General features: G+C 30.6%; 1 protein-coding gene across 1 annotated transcript; it reads right to left on the reverse strand.

The window, feature by feature from the left end:
• Nucleotides 1-13,450: 13,450 nt before the first annotated feature.
• On the reverse strand, nt 13,451-15,070 carry LOC131616058 (uncharacterized). The gene is made up of 3 exons (XM_058887639.1): nt 14,974-15,070; nt 14,541-14,875; nt 13,451-14,272 (listed from the first exon to the last, which is right to left on the reverse strand). The coding sequence occupies exons 1-3, from the start codon at nt 15,068-15,070 to the stop codon at nt 13,451-13,453; spliced, it is 1,254 nt and encodes a 417-aa protein (XP_058743622.1).
• Nucleotides 15,071-15,361: the final 291 nt, after the last annotated feature.

A 15,361-nucleotide genomic window follows, 5' to 3' on the forward strand; every position in this document is an offset into this window, starting at 1 on the left:
TTATTTTTACAAAGAAATCACACATATTTAAAAATATTAATACTTAATTTATGCATATTTCATCGATGTTATATAATACTTAAACCCTTACCTTTGATTCGATAGTAATTGATTTGTGTATTTTTTTAAGAAGTGATACAATAATTCAACATAATAAAATTATTATTTTTTAAAGAATGAACATCTAAAGAAAGTAAAATCATATAAAATATTATGCGTTTTTATGTATTTGTTTTTGAAGTGATATAATAATTGAACATGCCAAAATTGATGTTTTTCAAAAAAAAAACATCTAAAAAATAAAAGTTATAAACAATAGCTATTAATTAAGAAAAAAATTGCCGCCCCTTATTATTTTGGGCAAGAACTTCTTTAAGAAACAAATGGAGAAATTCTCCGATTATCCTTCAAAATATATATGAACTTCTTTATCACGCACACTTTTCATCTTTTCGGAAACATTTCTGCGGATTTGCTTGAAAATTTTGGTTTTCAATCTCAGGTTACACTTTTTGAAATCAATTACCTATTTTTAGAAAAAAACAAGATTGGTCTGTCAAGCTTGAGCTTCAGAGGCCTCTAATTTTGTTTTTTTTTTTCTTTGTACTGTTATCCTTTATTTTAATATAAATTTAAAAAAAATATATGGTTTATATGTGATTTAATTTGTGAGGTTTGATGTTTGAATTCTAACATGCGCAATGAAAAGAAGAAAAAAAAACTGATTTGAAGATATATGGGTCTGTTTAGTAAAAACAATGGTTGATTAATAAGCTAACTAATAGTTTATAGCTTATGATTGATGGCTGATGACTTATAGTTTATAGCGGATGATTGAGACTGATAGCTTATAAGCTAATTGAACTGTTTGGTAAAATTAGCGATTCAATTAACTTATAAATGTAAAATGACATAAAAGATATTTAATTGAGTTAATGTTACTTTGGTTTTGGGTTTGCAAAAGATCATTCAACAATTTTAGTAGCAAGGAGTAAATTAATGAAAGTTCTAAGTTTTAAAGAGAAGTATCAAGACTTGATTTCATCAACCTATAATTTGTATGTCTTCCTTACAACATGCGTATGAATTCGTTATCAATCAATATCTCACGTATCATTCGTTTATGCCGTTCATTTCCGTAACGTTATAGCAAGACTTACTTGATTGTTCAATCAACAATTTCTCAATTGATTGAACAACACAAATAACATTTATAAACCGATACCAAGTGATTATCAACCATTAATTCCATGTCTAGACTTAATGTTTGATAGATGATAGAGTTAGGTCAAGATTCAAATATTGTATTTCACAAACATTTAAACCATAGAAAGATAAGATAAAGCAAACTAGATCATCTATATTGATTAACAACTTGTTCATACACAATAGTTATAAGGAAAACATACAAAAAGGAAGGAAGATTACATCAAAGCCTTGACACAAAAGTGTTTAGCTATCCATTGACATGGTAGCTTGCACAAGAAGGGAGGAAGGAAGGATGACAAGCATCAACAGTAATTTCTCGATGATCAATGCTTCGATTCTTTGATTCCAAGTCAAAATACTGAACTTAGGGTTTCTTGGCTCTCAAAATGGTCTACCCTCTCACAAAAACAGAACTGATATATAAATATATATATATATATATATAGAAAAACCAGAATCTGTGCAGCGGGCGTCGCGCGCTCTAGCTCGCGGCGCGAGCCCATCATTAAATGATCAAACCGCCCTAGCGCACATCGCGCGCTCTTCACCTCGCGTCGCGCGGATGCTACTGACTTTGAACTAAAAATTTCCTTCACAGCGCGCGACGCGCGCTCCTGCTCGCGACTCGCCCTTGAGCAGAACTTGAAATATTGCCTTTGCAATTGGCTCAACAATACAAGCCTCAAAATTACACCTAATAAAAGAAAACATGCACACAAAAAATCACTAAAAACAACGATTAAAAGAAAACGAAAGCTTAATAACAAAACTACTATTATTTTCTTCAAAATAAACGGGGTTTTCAAGAATTTGCGATAAAAATAGTCGAAAGGTACCAAATATAAAAGCAAATATTAACACAATTTGGCACCTAACAATAATTCATGGAAGAATATTTCCAAATCTTTTGTTGCTTGCTGCTATGTCTGCTTCAACACCGTACCCTATAAAACTCGAGACCGATCAGCACTGACCCGTTTAGGGTCGGGTAGTCTGTTTTAACAATTTTTGGTATGGCAAAGGAGAAAGTGTTAATCATTTATTCTTTCATCGTTATGTCTTTGGTCACATTTGGTTTTGTTCATAAGTGGTTAAATATATGATGGGTTAGTCCATTAGTGTGATTTTGGTTTTTAGTTCGTAAATTCGTAAGTGGTTTGATGCTCTTGTATTCTTTGTAATCGCAATCATGAGTATGTTATTCAATTTGATGGTGCTAATATCTTTCTTATCATCTCATAATATTTAAGTGTGAGGCTTTTAAGGAAGGACCCTTCAGTCCTATTTATTTTTCCTTGTGGAAGAAGCTTTGGAAAGCTCCGGTTCACTCCCGTGTCAAAAACTTTCTCTGGAGATTCAGTAAAAACATCTTGCCCACAAAGTTAAATCTTGAGAAAAAAAGGTATGAAGCTTGAAAACTCTTGTCCTTTCTGTCATAATCAACTAGAGTCAGTCCTACATCTTTTCTTGGGATGTTCCTTTGTCAAAGAAGTCTGGTTTTCATCCCCCTTGGGTCTTTGTATTCCTCTAAATCCAGATCTGTGTAAATGTTAGAGAAGGGTCTTGATTGTAAGGATGCCTTTTCTTCTCAGTTGGTCTACACAACCTTTTGGAAAATATGGAAGGTGAGAAACAATCTAATTTTCTCAAATGCGCGGGTGAGGCCCTAGGATGCTGCCCAACAGACGTGGGACCATGTCATGGAGTTCAACTTTGTCAACCCCCATTTGTCTGCGACGAAAAAGATTCAAAGTGGAGACGAGACTGTTGAGTTCCCGTTTGACTGTTATAATGTGCAGGTGGATGCAAGATGTTTTGAGGAAGGTGTGATGGCAATTAGGGTTGTCATTAGGAATAACAATCACAATGTGATCATGTCTTCTTGTAGCAGGAAATAGATTGAGGTGGAATCATGTACTACAGAAGCCATGGCAATTGAACGGGGTCTTCGTTTGGCTTACCATCTCAACCTCAAGAAGATTGTGCTGCAATCGGATGCTAAGGTTTTGGTGGATTGTATCAACCACCTTATGGTGTAAGTGGACTTTGATCCCTTAACTGTGGATTGTAATGGTTTAATGAAAAAGTTTGATAATGTTTCCGTTATTTTTATTAGGAGAATTGTCAATGTTAATACTCATAACTTAGTTGGTCTTGGAAGGAGAGTTGTAAGTAGAACTTGGTTGGAATTCATTTCAAATATGTCTTATTATTCGGTACCGTCTTATCCGAGGCCACACTCGACAAACCAGGAACAATATCTGAAGAAACTCCCCCCAGACATGGCACAGATGCTGGCTATAATTGATGAACTACGCCATCAAAATGACACGCTGCAGGAAAGCGTTCACCATCTGTAACTCCAGATTCAGGCAAATAAATTATGTCAAATATATGTTGTAATGAAAAGTACACCATCTATGGCAAATAAATAATGGCTCTGTTTAGCAAATTTTATTTTGTGCTTATAGCTTATATCGCATAAGCTCATATGATAATAAAAGACCTGTTTGGTAACAGTCTTTTCATCACGAGCTTATAGCTTATTTTACTAACTTATAGCTTATTTTCCAAACGCTATTTTAGATAGCGTTTTAGCGTTTTAACTTTTAGCTTATCATTTTTTCTTCCATTTTTACCCTTATAAATTTTAATTATTTTAAATATACATTTAATTATTAATTAAGAAATATCTTTTTATGTCATTTTATATTTATCAGCTAGTTAAACTGCTAATGTTACCAAACATTTTAATTAGCATATCAGCTATCAGTCATCATCGTCAGCTATAAGCTATAAACTATCAGCCATCAGCCATCAGCTGAAAGCTATCAGCTAACTTATCATTCAACCTCTAATTTTACCAAATAGAGCCAATAAAAAATTTGAATAAAAAATATATATAATAAAAAGTATTTAAAGTATAACCGAAAATAAATTAATGTAATAATTCAGAGTATAAGATAATTAATTTCATATATTATGGAGTAAAAGAATATATTTTCTTTATTAAAGTCAATAAAATTGAAGACTATATGTTAAGATTTGTTTATATTTTATTCTAATAATAAGTATTTTGTATTTATATTTTATTCTAAAGAGAATTAGTTACCATATATTTCTATTATCATCAAGAGAAATGGTATTTTGATATCAATTTTGGGGTTTGATTTCTTTTTTAATTATTACTTTTTCATTATTTCAAATTAATAGTTATAAATGATGAATATACACACTATTTCTATTTCAAAGAACACAATCCTTATCTCAACTGTTTTTTGCTTTTTCAATTTAAATATGTGTATGTTTCCCTTCAACTTTTTCTATAGTGAAATTCAAATACATATCGATTATCGAACCATCAACCAGATCATATTCTCTTTCTCCAGTCACATAGCTCCCTGATAATATAATGATTTTTCGGCGTGCACCTGTACATTAGTTTATCTAAAAATGTCGTATTCAGTACCAATACCTGTACTTGGTACATATCTAAATTGTATCAATACCTTTTTTCTCCCATCCAAACTTCCAAACATAGTCTTACTTGGCAATATTCAAATCGGTGCAACGCAGCTGCTGAATATTTATGATCGTGTTGCAGTAGTCAAATTCAACGGAAACCGCGACAGGTACCAAGTTATAGTGTTGCTCAGTTTCACAACTTCTTCTATTATCTTTGTGTCGTGATGATATATTAAACCCTTTGTGTTCTATTATATTAACCCGTTTATTTTTCATCTATTTTGTTTTTTCTCTCTTAAAATTTCATTATTTTTCCGTGTCTTGTTTGTAAGGTCCTGGAGTGTTATAAACAAAAGTTGTTTAGAATATTATACAATTTTCTATAACAATAGAATAGATGACAATAAGAGAAACAATCTATTCTTGGTTATTATATTTAAGGGTAGACAACGGGTTGGACAAATTCCCTTAAAAAAACCTATTTCATTTGAGTATAAGTTTGACTTATAATTTGTCATATAATCTTATTTGTAGGCATAATTAGACATTTTTAAAGATTTGATTAGTTTACCTAAAAATCTATTTTATTTGAGTATATGTAAACAAGCAATTGAGTTAATGTTTATATAGACTAAAATTAAAAGTTCAATGATACTAAAAATTTATTTGCATTAATTTATCTGAACTTAAATAGTAGTATAAATTTTATAAGACTATTTGGTTAGTAAAATTTATATAAACAATATATAACATTGTTCATTTGGTGTTTTCAATCTATTTTAATAAAATTTTTAAGATAACTAAATTTTATTTTATATTTTAATTTAAAGTACAATATAAGAATATAATTGTAAAGTATTCATATTACTAAATAGTCCTTTTTATGACATGAGGCATAGTCTTTTTTACTTAATATAGTCTTATAAAAAAGCTTAGGAATAAAATATTTTTTCTTTACTAAGAATATTTAGCAGTACTCCGAAAGCACTAGTTAACATGGCCCTTGCACTTATACCATTATCAACCACTTCCTCCTCAACTTGCCCATCCTTATGACTTTTTGGTGGTAACAATTGTTTCAGTATGAGAAATTTGTTGATCTTTTTATGCATCAACTCATTGTATAATTCATGACTTACAAGACTATGCAAGGATGAGAAATTTGTTGATCTTTTTATGCATCAACTCATGACTTTTTGGTGGTAACAATTGTTTCAGTAGATTCACCTTAAAAATTACATATTATATAGAGCCTCTTTCTCAAAGTTGCTACTCTTTTATAGTTTATGTGTCACCTTATCAATAATATTATCATTCATGAAATATAAGGTTTTGGAAGGTTAGAAAAGAAGTTTATCTTTTTGTTTATAACAGTGTCACAAAAACTAAACAAATGAACAACTTAAGGAGGTAGTGAGTGATAATGGTATAAGTGCAAGAGAATCCAAAAATGAAAAGTATGTGAGAAGATGATATTAAAAGTGTAATTGAATCTAAAAATGAGGAGAAACCTTTGGAGACAATGGCTAATATCGATATATGTGTAAAAAAATTAATAAATGTCTTGAATTTTTTACACTTACATAGTTATCGGCCACTGTCACCACAAATTTATCCTCAATTTTAGATTTATTTACACTTTTACTAACCGTAATCTCCACAAAGTTTTCAATTATAGAGTATGTTGCACTGATACCATTATCAACCATTTCTTCCTGAGGTTGCTCATTTTTGGAGTTTCTTTGACACTCTTATCCACAGTTGTATAATTCAAGACTTACAAGGCTATGCATGGTTGAGGAATTTGTTGATCTTTTTATTTGTCAACCCTTGACTCTCTCGAAGTAACAAGACCTTAAAATATTTTATATAGCCACTATTTCTCCAAGATGCACATATGTTGAAGTTTATTTGTGACACCTTATCCATTATGTTATCATTTCCCGTTGTTCATTGTAATCGGGCTTGAGAACCACTAATTCTCCTATATATATTATCCCTTGCTTATGAAAAAGAAAAGATAATGGTATAAGTGCAATTGAATAAAAAATGAAAAGTATGTGGAAATGATGGTTATTAAGATTTTAATTGAATTTAAAAATGAGAAGAAACTTCTGGAGACAGTGGAAAATATCGGTGTATGTGTAAAAAAAATTCCAAAATAAGAATAACTTTTTGAATTTTTACATACATCGTTATAAGTTATTGTTGCCACAAATTTATGTACTCCTATTGTATGTCTCATTCTATTTTTAGAGGAATCAAATTTGATTTTAAAAGTGTAGAATTTATTTTGAAGTTATTAAAAAGTAAAATTGAATGTATCATTCTAGTTATTATTTTTTGAAGAATCAATGTAGAATTTATCTTGACATGTTTGGTTGTTTGTCGGATTTTTTTTAAAATTTAAATTAAGATTTTTTAGCTCTTCTATAGTAATTTATAAAATTAAATTTATTGTTCTACTCATTCTTACCGTAATTCATATCATACATAAATTAATTATTTTTAGCTGACTTTTAGATAAAACTAATCTAGGCAAGTTTGATTTGTCTATGCATAAATCAAGCCGACACTAAGACATTGTTAAGTTCTTAACATTGAAATGATGTTTTTATATAGAATGGTAAATAAATAATTATTATCAATGTTTTTTTTTTTAATTTTCAAAATACAATAACAAATATTATATATAAAAAAACTTATGCAACATACATCTCCAATACAATTTTTGAATCCCCTATCTTTGAGAATTTCACTTTATGAAGAAAAAAAAGATAACCCTCAAAGCTCTGACAATTCAAATCTCCCAATTAGAGAAATTTCACTTTATGAAAAAAAAAAAAGATAAACCACTAAAGTTCTCACTTCTCACAATTCAAATCTCTCAATTCTACTTTAGAAGCTTCTTGCGATACAGAGGATGTTGATGGAGAACTAACAATGTTTTGACAAATTTCTCACCACATCTGATCTTCCTTTTATTCATTCATTTATCTTTGCTACTTCCTCCGTTGCTTCTTCTGGTGCAACGTATTTATTACTTTCGGAAAAGCCTATACTGACATCATTTTCAGCCGATATATCTATCATTTGTTCCTCATTTTTAGATTTATTTACACTCTTACTATCAATCAGTGTATCCACTATTTCAGTAGATTTCGCATTCACATTTTTTTCACATTTTTTGTTGCTCTTGCAAATCTTATTCTGCCATGCTTCCTTGGTCTTATGCTTCTTACCATTAAGATGAGCATTCAAACCACTCTCACTTGTGGCTTTAATCTCACACACTGCGCAACTCCACTCTAGCTTCTGTTTTTTCTTCAAATCAATTGCAGAAGGCTTAATCTCAGAAACATCCTTGGTCTTTGCTTTTCGCTTTGCATAAAAGAGTTCCGGATCTGGCTTAGCCTGTATTAAAATACTCAAATGAAACATATGAATTATTCTCATAAAAACAATATCAAAACTTGTCAAAAGAAAGTATCATAACAATACTCTAGTTATACATGCACATAAAAATGTTATTTCAATATTAATTTAGAACAATAAAATTTAACAACTTTTTAAATGACTAGTAACAATACAATCAACTAATACAGTAAACAACAATAAGTAAAGAGTTACTAATAAATTATGAATAGTAACCAATCATAAAAATTCAATTAGAAAGTAAATCTTAGTTTGCTCTCCAAACCATCACTATCTCTGTTATTTAGTTTTTGAACTATAGAGATATACCAAATAATCCTTAAATTATTATTAATCCATCAAATTAGTCTCTCAATCGCCTTAAAATGAGAGAGAATAATAGTTTATGAACTAATTTGATGAATTAAAATAATTTAGAGATCGTATTTATTACATTTCTTTAGTTCAAAGACTCAATAAGAGACTGAGATAATTTAGCAGAGAAAGGGTTTCACAAAACATAACAAGAGAAGAGGAAAAAAGTTATGAAAACTAACCAACACTATAACTTTGTCATTGTTACTGATCTCTGAAGAAGGGTTGATTTCCTTAGGAGGCAGAATTAACTGTTGTTGCGATGCACCGATATGGCCAACAGCAAGAGGGTTCATTGCAGTTGAATTTGACCACTGAGACACTAGTTCCTGAATATTCAGGGGCCTCGGTATTGAAATCCCCAATTCTTTCTCCATTGCAAGCTCCCACCTCACTTCTTCCTCCAACTCCATCCTCCTCAAAATTTCTCTGTGGATTACCTCCTTCTCAAGTTCTCGCCGCAGTGCCTCCTCGCCAGTTAACGGTGGTTGGAAACTAGAAAAACCTTGGCTCACTGAAAAACAACAACAACTGTAATTATTACTAGATATAAAAAAGAAAAAATAGGTTTATTTTCTTTGGTTTAAAAGCGCGTTGTTGATACAAAAGGGGGATTTTGACAGACTTACTTTGAAGTGATCGATCAGGGAGATATGTGATTGCGGAAAGAGAATCCAATGCCGTTGCTGGTTTATCGACAGCACGATATTTGAACTCCATTGAAGAAAAACTTGAAACTTGAAAATGATAATTATTATGAGAATAAGAGCTATTGTTATTATTATGATGAGAATGAGAGCTACGCAGAAAGACAGAGTGATATTTAAAGGGAAAAAACAGAGGCGGGAAGAATATGGTTTTGAGGAGAATGGGACTCACGTGCAGAGTTTGAGCGCGTTTGTTAGAAGCATAAGGTGAAGAATTTAAAATATTACTAATTTGACCAATTAATTTTTAATTTTGTATAACTATTTATTGTAAATATCTTTTTCTTTAAATCTTTTTCTACCAAAAATGAACATTCAATTCTTTTTCAATAATAAAACATTTTCTATAGAAAGTTGATACTATTTTTTTGTATTATTATTTTTCTATATAAATAGATTTACTAATAAGAATAATTGGTCAAGAATATTATATTTGAAATAAAATTAAAATTAAAATAATTCATATTTTCAAAAATAGAATATAATAAATTTGGACAAATTCTTTTTTTTTAATATAAAAAGATTAACTTTATTTGAATATTACTTTGAGCAGTACTTGAGCGCGGTTGGAACAGAAGGTAAATAGTTTTAAACATTACTATTTGACCAATTCATTTTTAATTTTATATAAATTTACTATAAACAATTTTTTTTTAAATTTTTCTACCAAAAATGAAAATTCAATTCTTCCTCAATAATAAAAAATTTTCTATAAAAATTTTATGCAATTTTTTTGTATAATTATTTTCTATATAAATAAATTTATATAACAAATTTTTTTTAACTTTTTCTACCAAAAATGAAAATTCAATTCTTCCTCAATAATAAAACTTTTCTATTAAAATTTTAGGCAATTTTTTTTGTATAATTATTTTTTCAATATGAATAAATTTATTGATAGCTGCATTTGGTCAATAATATTATATTTGAAATGAAATCAAACTAAAATAATACATGTTTTCTAAAATAGAATAGAAAATAATTTGGACAAATTCTCTTCAATCTTATTCAATATTATTAAAAATATTTTTTATTTTATTCCCTATCATATAAAATTCAATTATTTTTCAACTGGTTTCCATAAAAAGTTGATTTAATTTTATTTGTATAATTATTGTTTATATAAATAAATTTAATAATAAGAGTATTTGGTCAATAATATTGTTTTTGAAATAAAATAAAAGTAAAACTAATTCATTTTTTCTAAAATAGAATATAAATAAGCTTGAACAAATTCTCTACAATTTTAATCACTATTATTCAAAATATATTTTTTATTGTATTTTGTATCATATGAATATAACAAATTTAGACTCTAATGTATTAAAAAGATTAATTTTATAAATTGTTTATTTTATAAATTCCTTAAGTAAAATTTATTTTAAAGTTAATTATTATTTAAAATTACGTGATAGTATATGATTGAACAATAGAAACATATTTGATTAAAAAATAGGTTCGTTAATAAAATTTTATAGTTGTGATTTATGAGGGTTGAGATCCTCTCATAAGAAATAGAAAATTTCATTACTATTATTTTCATTGTAGACAAGTTAAATTATGCAAAATACATGTCTCACATTTTAAGAATATATGTATTTATACACCAATACTTTAGTAATTGAGCATTTCATTTCTTATGAGGTATGGAGAGAATCTCAACTCGATTTATGATATTAGTGACAAAGTATGGTGTAGAGGGGGGTGGTGTCAAATGGGGTAATAGGAAAGTATCGGCCTGTTGGAACAATTTGAATATTGTGTGTGAAGGTATTGGCAATTGAACTGAAAATAAAATTACAAGGAAAGAATGTAATAGATAAAATACTATTTTGTTTGATTCGTGTTTTGAGGGATGTCCTCTTTGTTGAAGGTTTAGAATATTTTTTATCTTTTTGTGAATAACTATGCGTAGAGGTCGAGATGATGGTTGATGGATTGAGTTGGAGGTAGAGAAGAAGGTTGTTAGCTTGGGATGCAGAGCAGATGGTAGAATATTGTTCTTTGTTGATTGATATTTCTTTGCAGACTAATGCGTGCAATGTTTGGTGTTGCAAACCTAGTTAAGTTAATGGATTTCTGACATAGGGTTTACCATACTTTGACGCATGTTGAGTCGATTGACCACTTAGAATTGAGAGACATAATTTGGAATAAAATTGCTCCTTTTAAAGTTTCTCGTTTTGTTTAGCGAATTATTTCCAACATAATTGCTTCAAAATATAATTTGACTCGTAGAAGTATTGTTCCTTCTGATTCTTTGTTATATTTTAGAAGTTGTGACCCGACCCTATACAACTCGAGATCGGTCAGCATTGGCCTGTTTAGGATCGCGTAGTTTGTTTTGACAATTTTAGTTGTGGCAAAGGAGAAAGTGTTAATCATTTATTCTTTCAATGTCATGTCTTTGGTCACATTTGGTTTTCTTCTTAAGTAGTTAAATATATGGTGGGTTAGTCCATTAGTGTGATTTTGGTTTTTAGTTCGTAAGTGGTTTGATGCTCTTGTATTCTTCCTAATCGCAATCATGAGTATGTTATACAATTTTGTGGTGCTAATATCTTTCGTACCATCTCCTAAAAGTTAAGCGCGAGGCTGTTAAGGAGGGGCCCTCCAGTCCTATTTATTTTTCCTTGTGGAAGAAGCTTTGGAAGGCTCCGGTTCACGTCTGCATCAGAAACTTACTCTGGAGATTTAGTAAAAACATCTTGCCCACAAAGTTAAATCTTGAGAAAAAAGGTATGAAGCATGAAAACTCTTGTCCTTTCTATCATGATCATCCTGAGTCAGTCCAACATCTTTTCTTGGGATGTTCCTTTGCCAAAGTTGTCTGCTTTTCATCCCCATTGGGTCTTCATATTCCTCTAAATCCATATATGTGTAAATGGTTGGAGAAGGGTTTTGATTGTAAGGATGCTTTTGGTTCTCAGTTGATCTACACAACTCTTTGGAATATCTGGAAAGTGAGAAACGATCTAGTTTTCTCAAATGCGCAGGTGAGGCCCCAGGATGCTGCCCAGCAGGCGTGGGGCCATGTCATGGAGTTTAACTTTGCCAACCCAACCCCATTTGTGCGCCACGAAAAAAATTCAAAGTGAAGGCAAGATTGTTGAGTGTTGTTTGACTGTTACAATGTGCAGGTAGAACCATGTAATGCGGAAGTTATGGCAATTGAATGGGGTCTTCATTTGGCTTGCCATCTCAACCTCAAGAAGATTGTGTTGTAGTTGGGTGCTAAGGTTGTGGTGGATTGTGTCAACCACCTTGCAGTGCGAGCGGACCTTGATCCCTTAATTGTAGATTGTAATGGTTTAATGAAAGAGTTTGATAATGTTTCTGTTATTTTTATTAGGAGAACTGTCAATGTTAATGCTCATAATTTAGTTGGTCTGGGAAAGAAGATTGTAAGTAGAACTTGGTTGGGATTCATCTCGAATGTATCTTATTCTTTGATACTGTCTTCAGTTGTTTCAGTTTAATGAAAGGCGTTTTATATATATATATATATATATATATATATATATATATATATATATATATATATATATATATATATATATATAATATGGTTGACAAATAAATAAATGAACACTTATTTTAAAATCAATAAATAAAATAAATTCTTAAGTACCTATGATAAGTAATTGGGTATTAGTATCTTTTTAGTGCAAATTGATTTAAGATTTAAATTTACTTTAAAATAAAATAATTATAAAAAATAACATGTCATTGAATAATAATATTTGATTGGACGAAGGTACCCAACTAAATTCAAGAATACCGGATTGTTTACCTTAAAAAATCATCCATCACAATTTTTTTCTTCATTTGTTAACTAGAAAACAGTGGCGGATGATTAATCTTTAAAAGCTTAATATACTTTTTAACCTTTATGTTAATTTCGAACTTTATTATAATCTTTTAATTAAAAAAAGTATCATAGGTTCTTCATTCCTTTAAAAGTTATTGCATTATTTTCGATAAAAAAAATCTAAGCATCAGTTGTTAAATTCTTCACTAATAGGGTCCATTTTAAACATTTAAAGAACCAATATAATACATTTTGAAGTTAAGGAAACAAAATGAGTCCCAAAAGTAACATACAGTAAAAGAAAGTTATTAAAAGAAAAGAAAATGAACTTCTGGAGCATAAAATTGAGACATTTATGTTACTAAAAGAAATTTTATGTTTATTTCTAATGAGAAAGTATATGATCCACTTTATGCTCATGCTCCTTTGCTTCAAATGATATATATTAGTCATTCAGGTTGTTTCTTTGTTATGGTTGAGTATATTTGATCAGCTCAGGAGCTTTTGTTGATACAGACTCTACAGAGGATGTGGATGGGGATTGACTGTTTTGTTCAAATATTTTCATTTTCTTCATGTGTTTTTTCCCTTTAATATGACCTTCCATCACAACTTTTGAAAAAGTGCTAATATCACAAATCTCACACCATAAAATTTCATCCTTCTTTCTTTTTGTTAGTGCACTTTTCTTTTCCACTTCCTCAGTTGCAGCATCTTCCTTTTGCACTTCCTCAGTTGCAGCATCTTTATTACTTGCTAAACAGCCTACAAATTCGCTTTTCTCATTTTGAGGTTCTGTTACATCATTACAAACCTCCACAAGCTCCTTCTCATTTGTGGACTTTGTTGCACTTACACTATAATCGGTCATCTTTGCCAGCAATTGCTCCTCTTGTTTAGGTTCTTGGATACCCTTATCAATAATTGTTGCATCCATTACTTCTAAGGGCATGCAAGGTTGAGGATGTTGCTCATGTTGATCTTTTTGTACATCACCCTCTAATTTCGTGTCAATCAGACTTGTTTCAATAGCCTTCAAATTCACAATTTTTTCACTTGTTACGTTGCTTTGGCAGATCTTCTTATTTTGTCTGGCTTCCTTGATCTTGTGCTTCTTACCATTCAGATGAGCTTTCAAGCCACTCTCACTTGTGGTTTTAATTTCACACAATGCACAACTCCACTCCTCTTTCCGTTTTTTCTTCAAACCAATTGTAGAAGGCTCAGTCTCCGAATCAACCAGTGTCGTTGTTTTTCGCTTTGCATAAAAGAGTTCCGGATCTGGTCTATCCTGCATCAATATACTCAAATAAAACATCAGATGAATTATGTTTATAAATATATTTTTCCAACAACAGTAACGCTTATGTCCCATGTGACTAAGGAAGATCCCTAAAATAACTTTCTGAAGTTTATGCTATCAAATATTAACAACAAATTGTCTTACATAAAATCTGAATAGAATAAATCTCTGTCTCTTTTCTAATTGTGTAATACACACGTGAATATTCTAAAATGTTGAATAACACAAGAGAATGAAAAAAGTTATGAAAACTGACCAACACTATAACTTTGTCCTTGTTGCTGATCTCTGGAGAAGGATTGATTGGCGTAGGAGGCAGAATCAATTGCGGTTGCAACGCACCGATATGGCCAACAGCAGCAACAGGGTTCATCGGTGTTGAATTTGACCATTGCGACAGTAGTCCATGAATATTCAGCGGCCTCTGCGTTGAAATCCCCAATTGTCTCTCTATTGCAAGTTCCCTCCTCACTTCTTCCTCCAATTCCATCCTCCGCAAAATTTCTCTGCGGATTACCTCCTTCTCAAGTTCTCGCCGCAGTGCCTCCTCGCCGGTTAGTGGTGGTCGGAAACCAGAAAAACCACCTTCCACTGAAAAACAACAACAAAGATATATATTAGATATAAAAAATCAGGTTTATTTTATTTGGTTTATAAGCGTGCTGTTGAAGCGATTTCGATTGACTTACTTTGAAGTGATCCATTGGGGAGATATGTGGCTGGAGAAAGAGAAGGCAGTGTTGTTGGTGGTTTGACGTTGTCAACGGCACGATATTTGAACTCCATTGAACAAATACTTGAAACTTGAATAAGAGCTATTATTTGTGATGATGAGAATGAGAGCTACACATAAAAACAGAGTGATATTTAAAGGGGAAAACAGAAGCGGGAAGAATATAGTTTGGAGGAGAATAGACCTCACGTGTAGTACTTGAGCGCGTTGGTTGAAAACTTGGCAAGGTAATGAGTTTAAAATATTACTACTTTGTTCCATTCATTTTTTTTATTCTGTATAATTAATTAATTATTGTAAAAAATCTTTTTCTACCAAAAATGAAAATTCAATTCTTTTTTATT

Source organism: Vicia villosa, linkage group LG1 (assembly GCF_029867415.1).
Source record: "Vicia villosa cultivar HV-30 ecotype Madison, WI linkage group LG1, Vvil1.0, whole genome shotgun sequence".
Classification (NCBI taxonomy): domain Eukaryota; kingdom Viridiplantae; phylum Streptophyta; class Magnoliopsida; order Fabales; family Fabaceae; genus Vicia; species Vicia villosa.

What these genes read in the sequence shown, in the direction of transcription:
- LOC131616058 (XM_058887639.1), bottom strand. Translation starts at nt 15,070, where the DNA reads ATGGAGTTCAAATATCGTGCCGTTGACAACGTCAAACCACCAACAACA. An exon ending in CCCCAATGGATCACTTCAAA is followed by an intron (nt 14,876 to 14,973) that starts GTAAGTCAATCG and finishes GTTGTTTTTCAG; the next exon opens with TGGAAGGTGGTTTTTCTGGT. An exon ending in AGGACAAAGTTATAGTGTTG is followed by an intron (nt 14,273 to 14,540) that starts GTCAGTTTTCAT and finishes ATATTGATGCAG; the next exon opens with GATAGACCAGATCCGGAACT.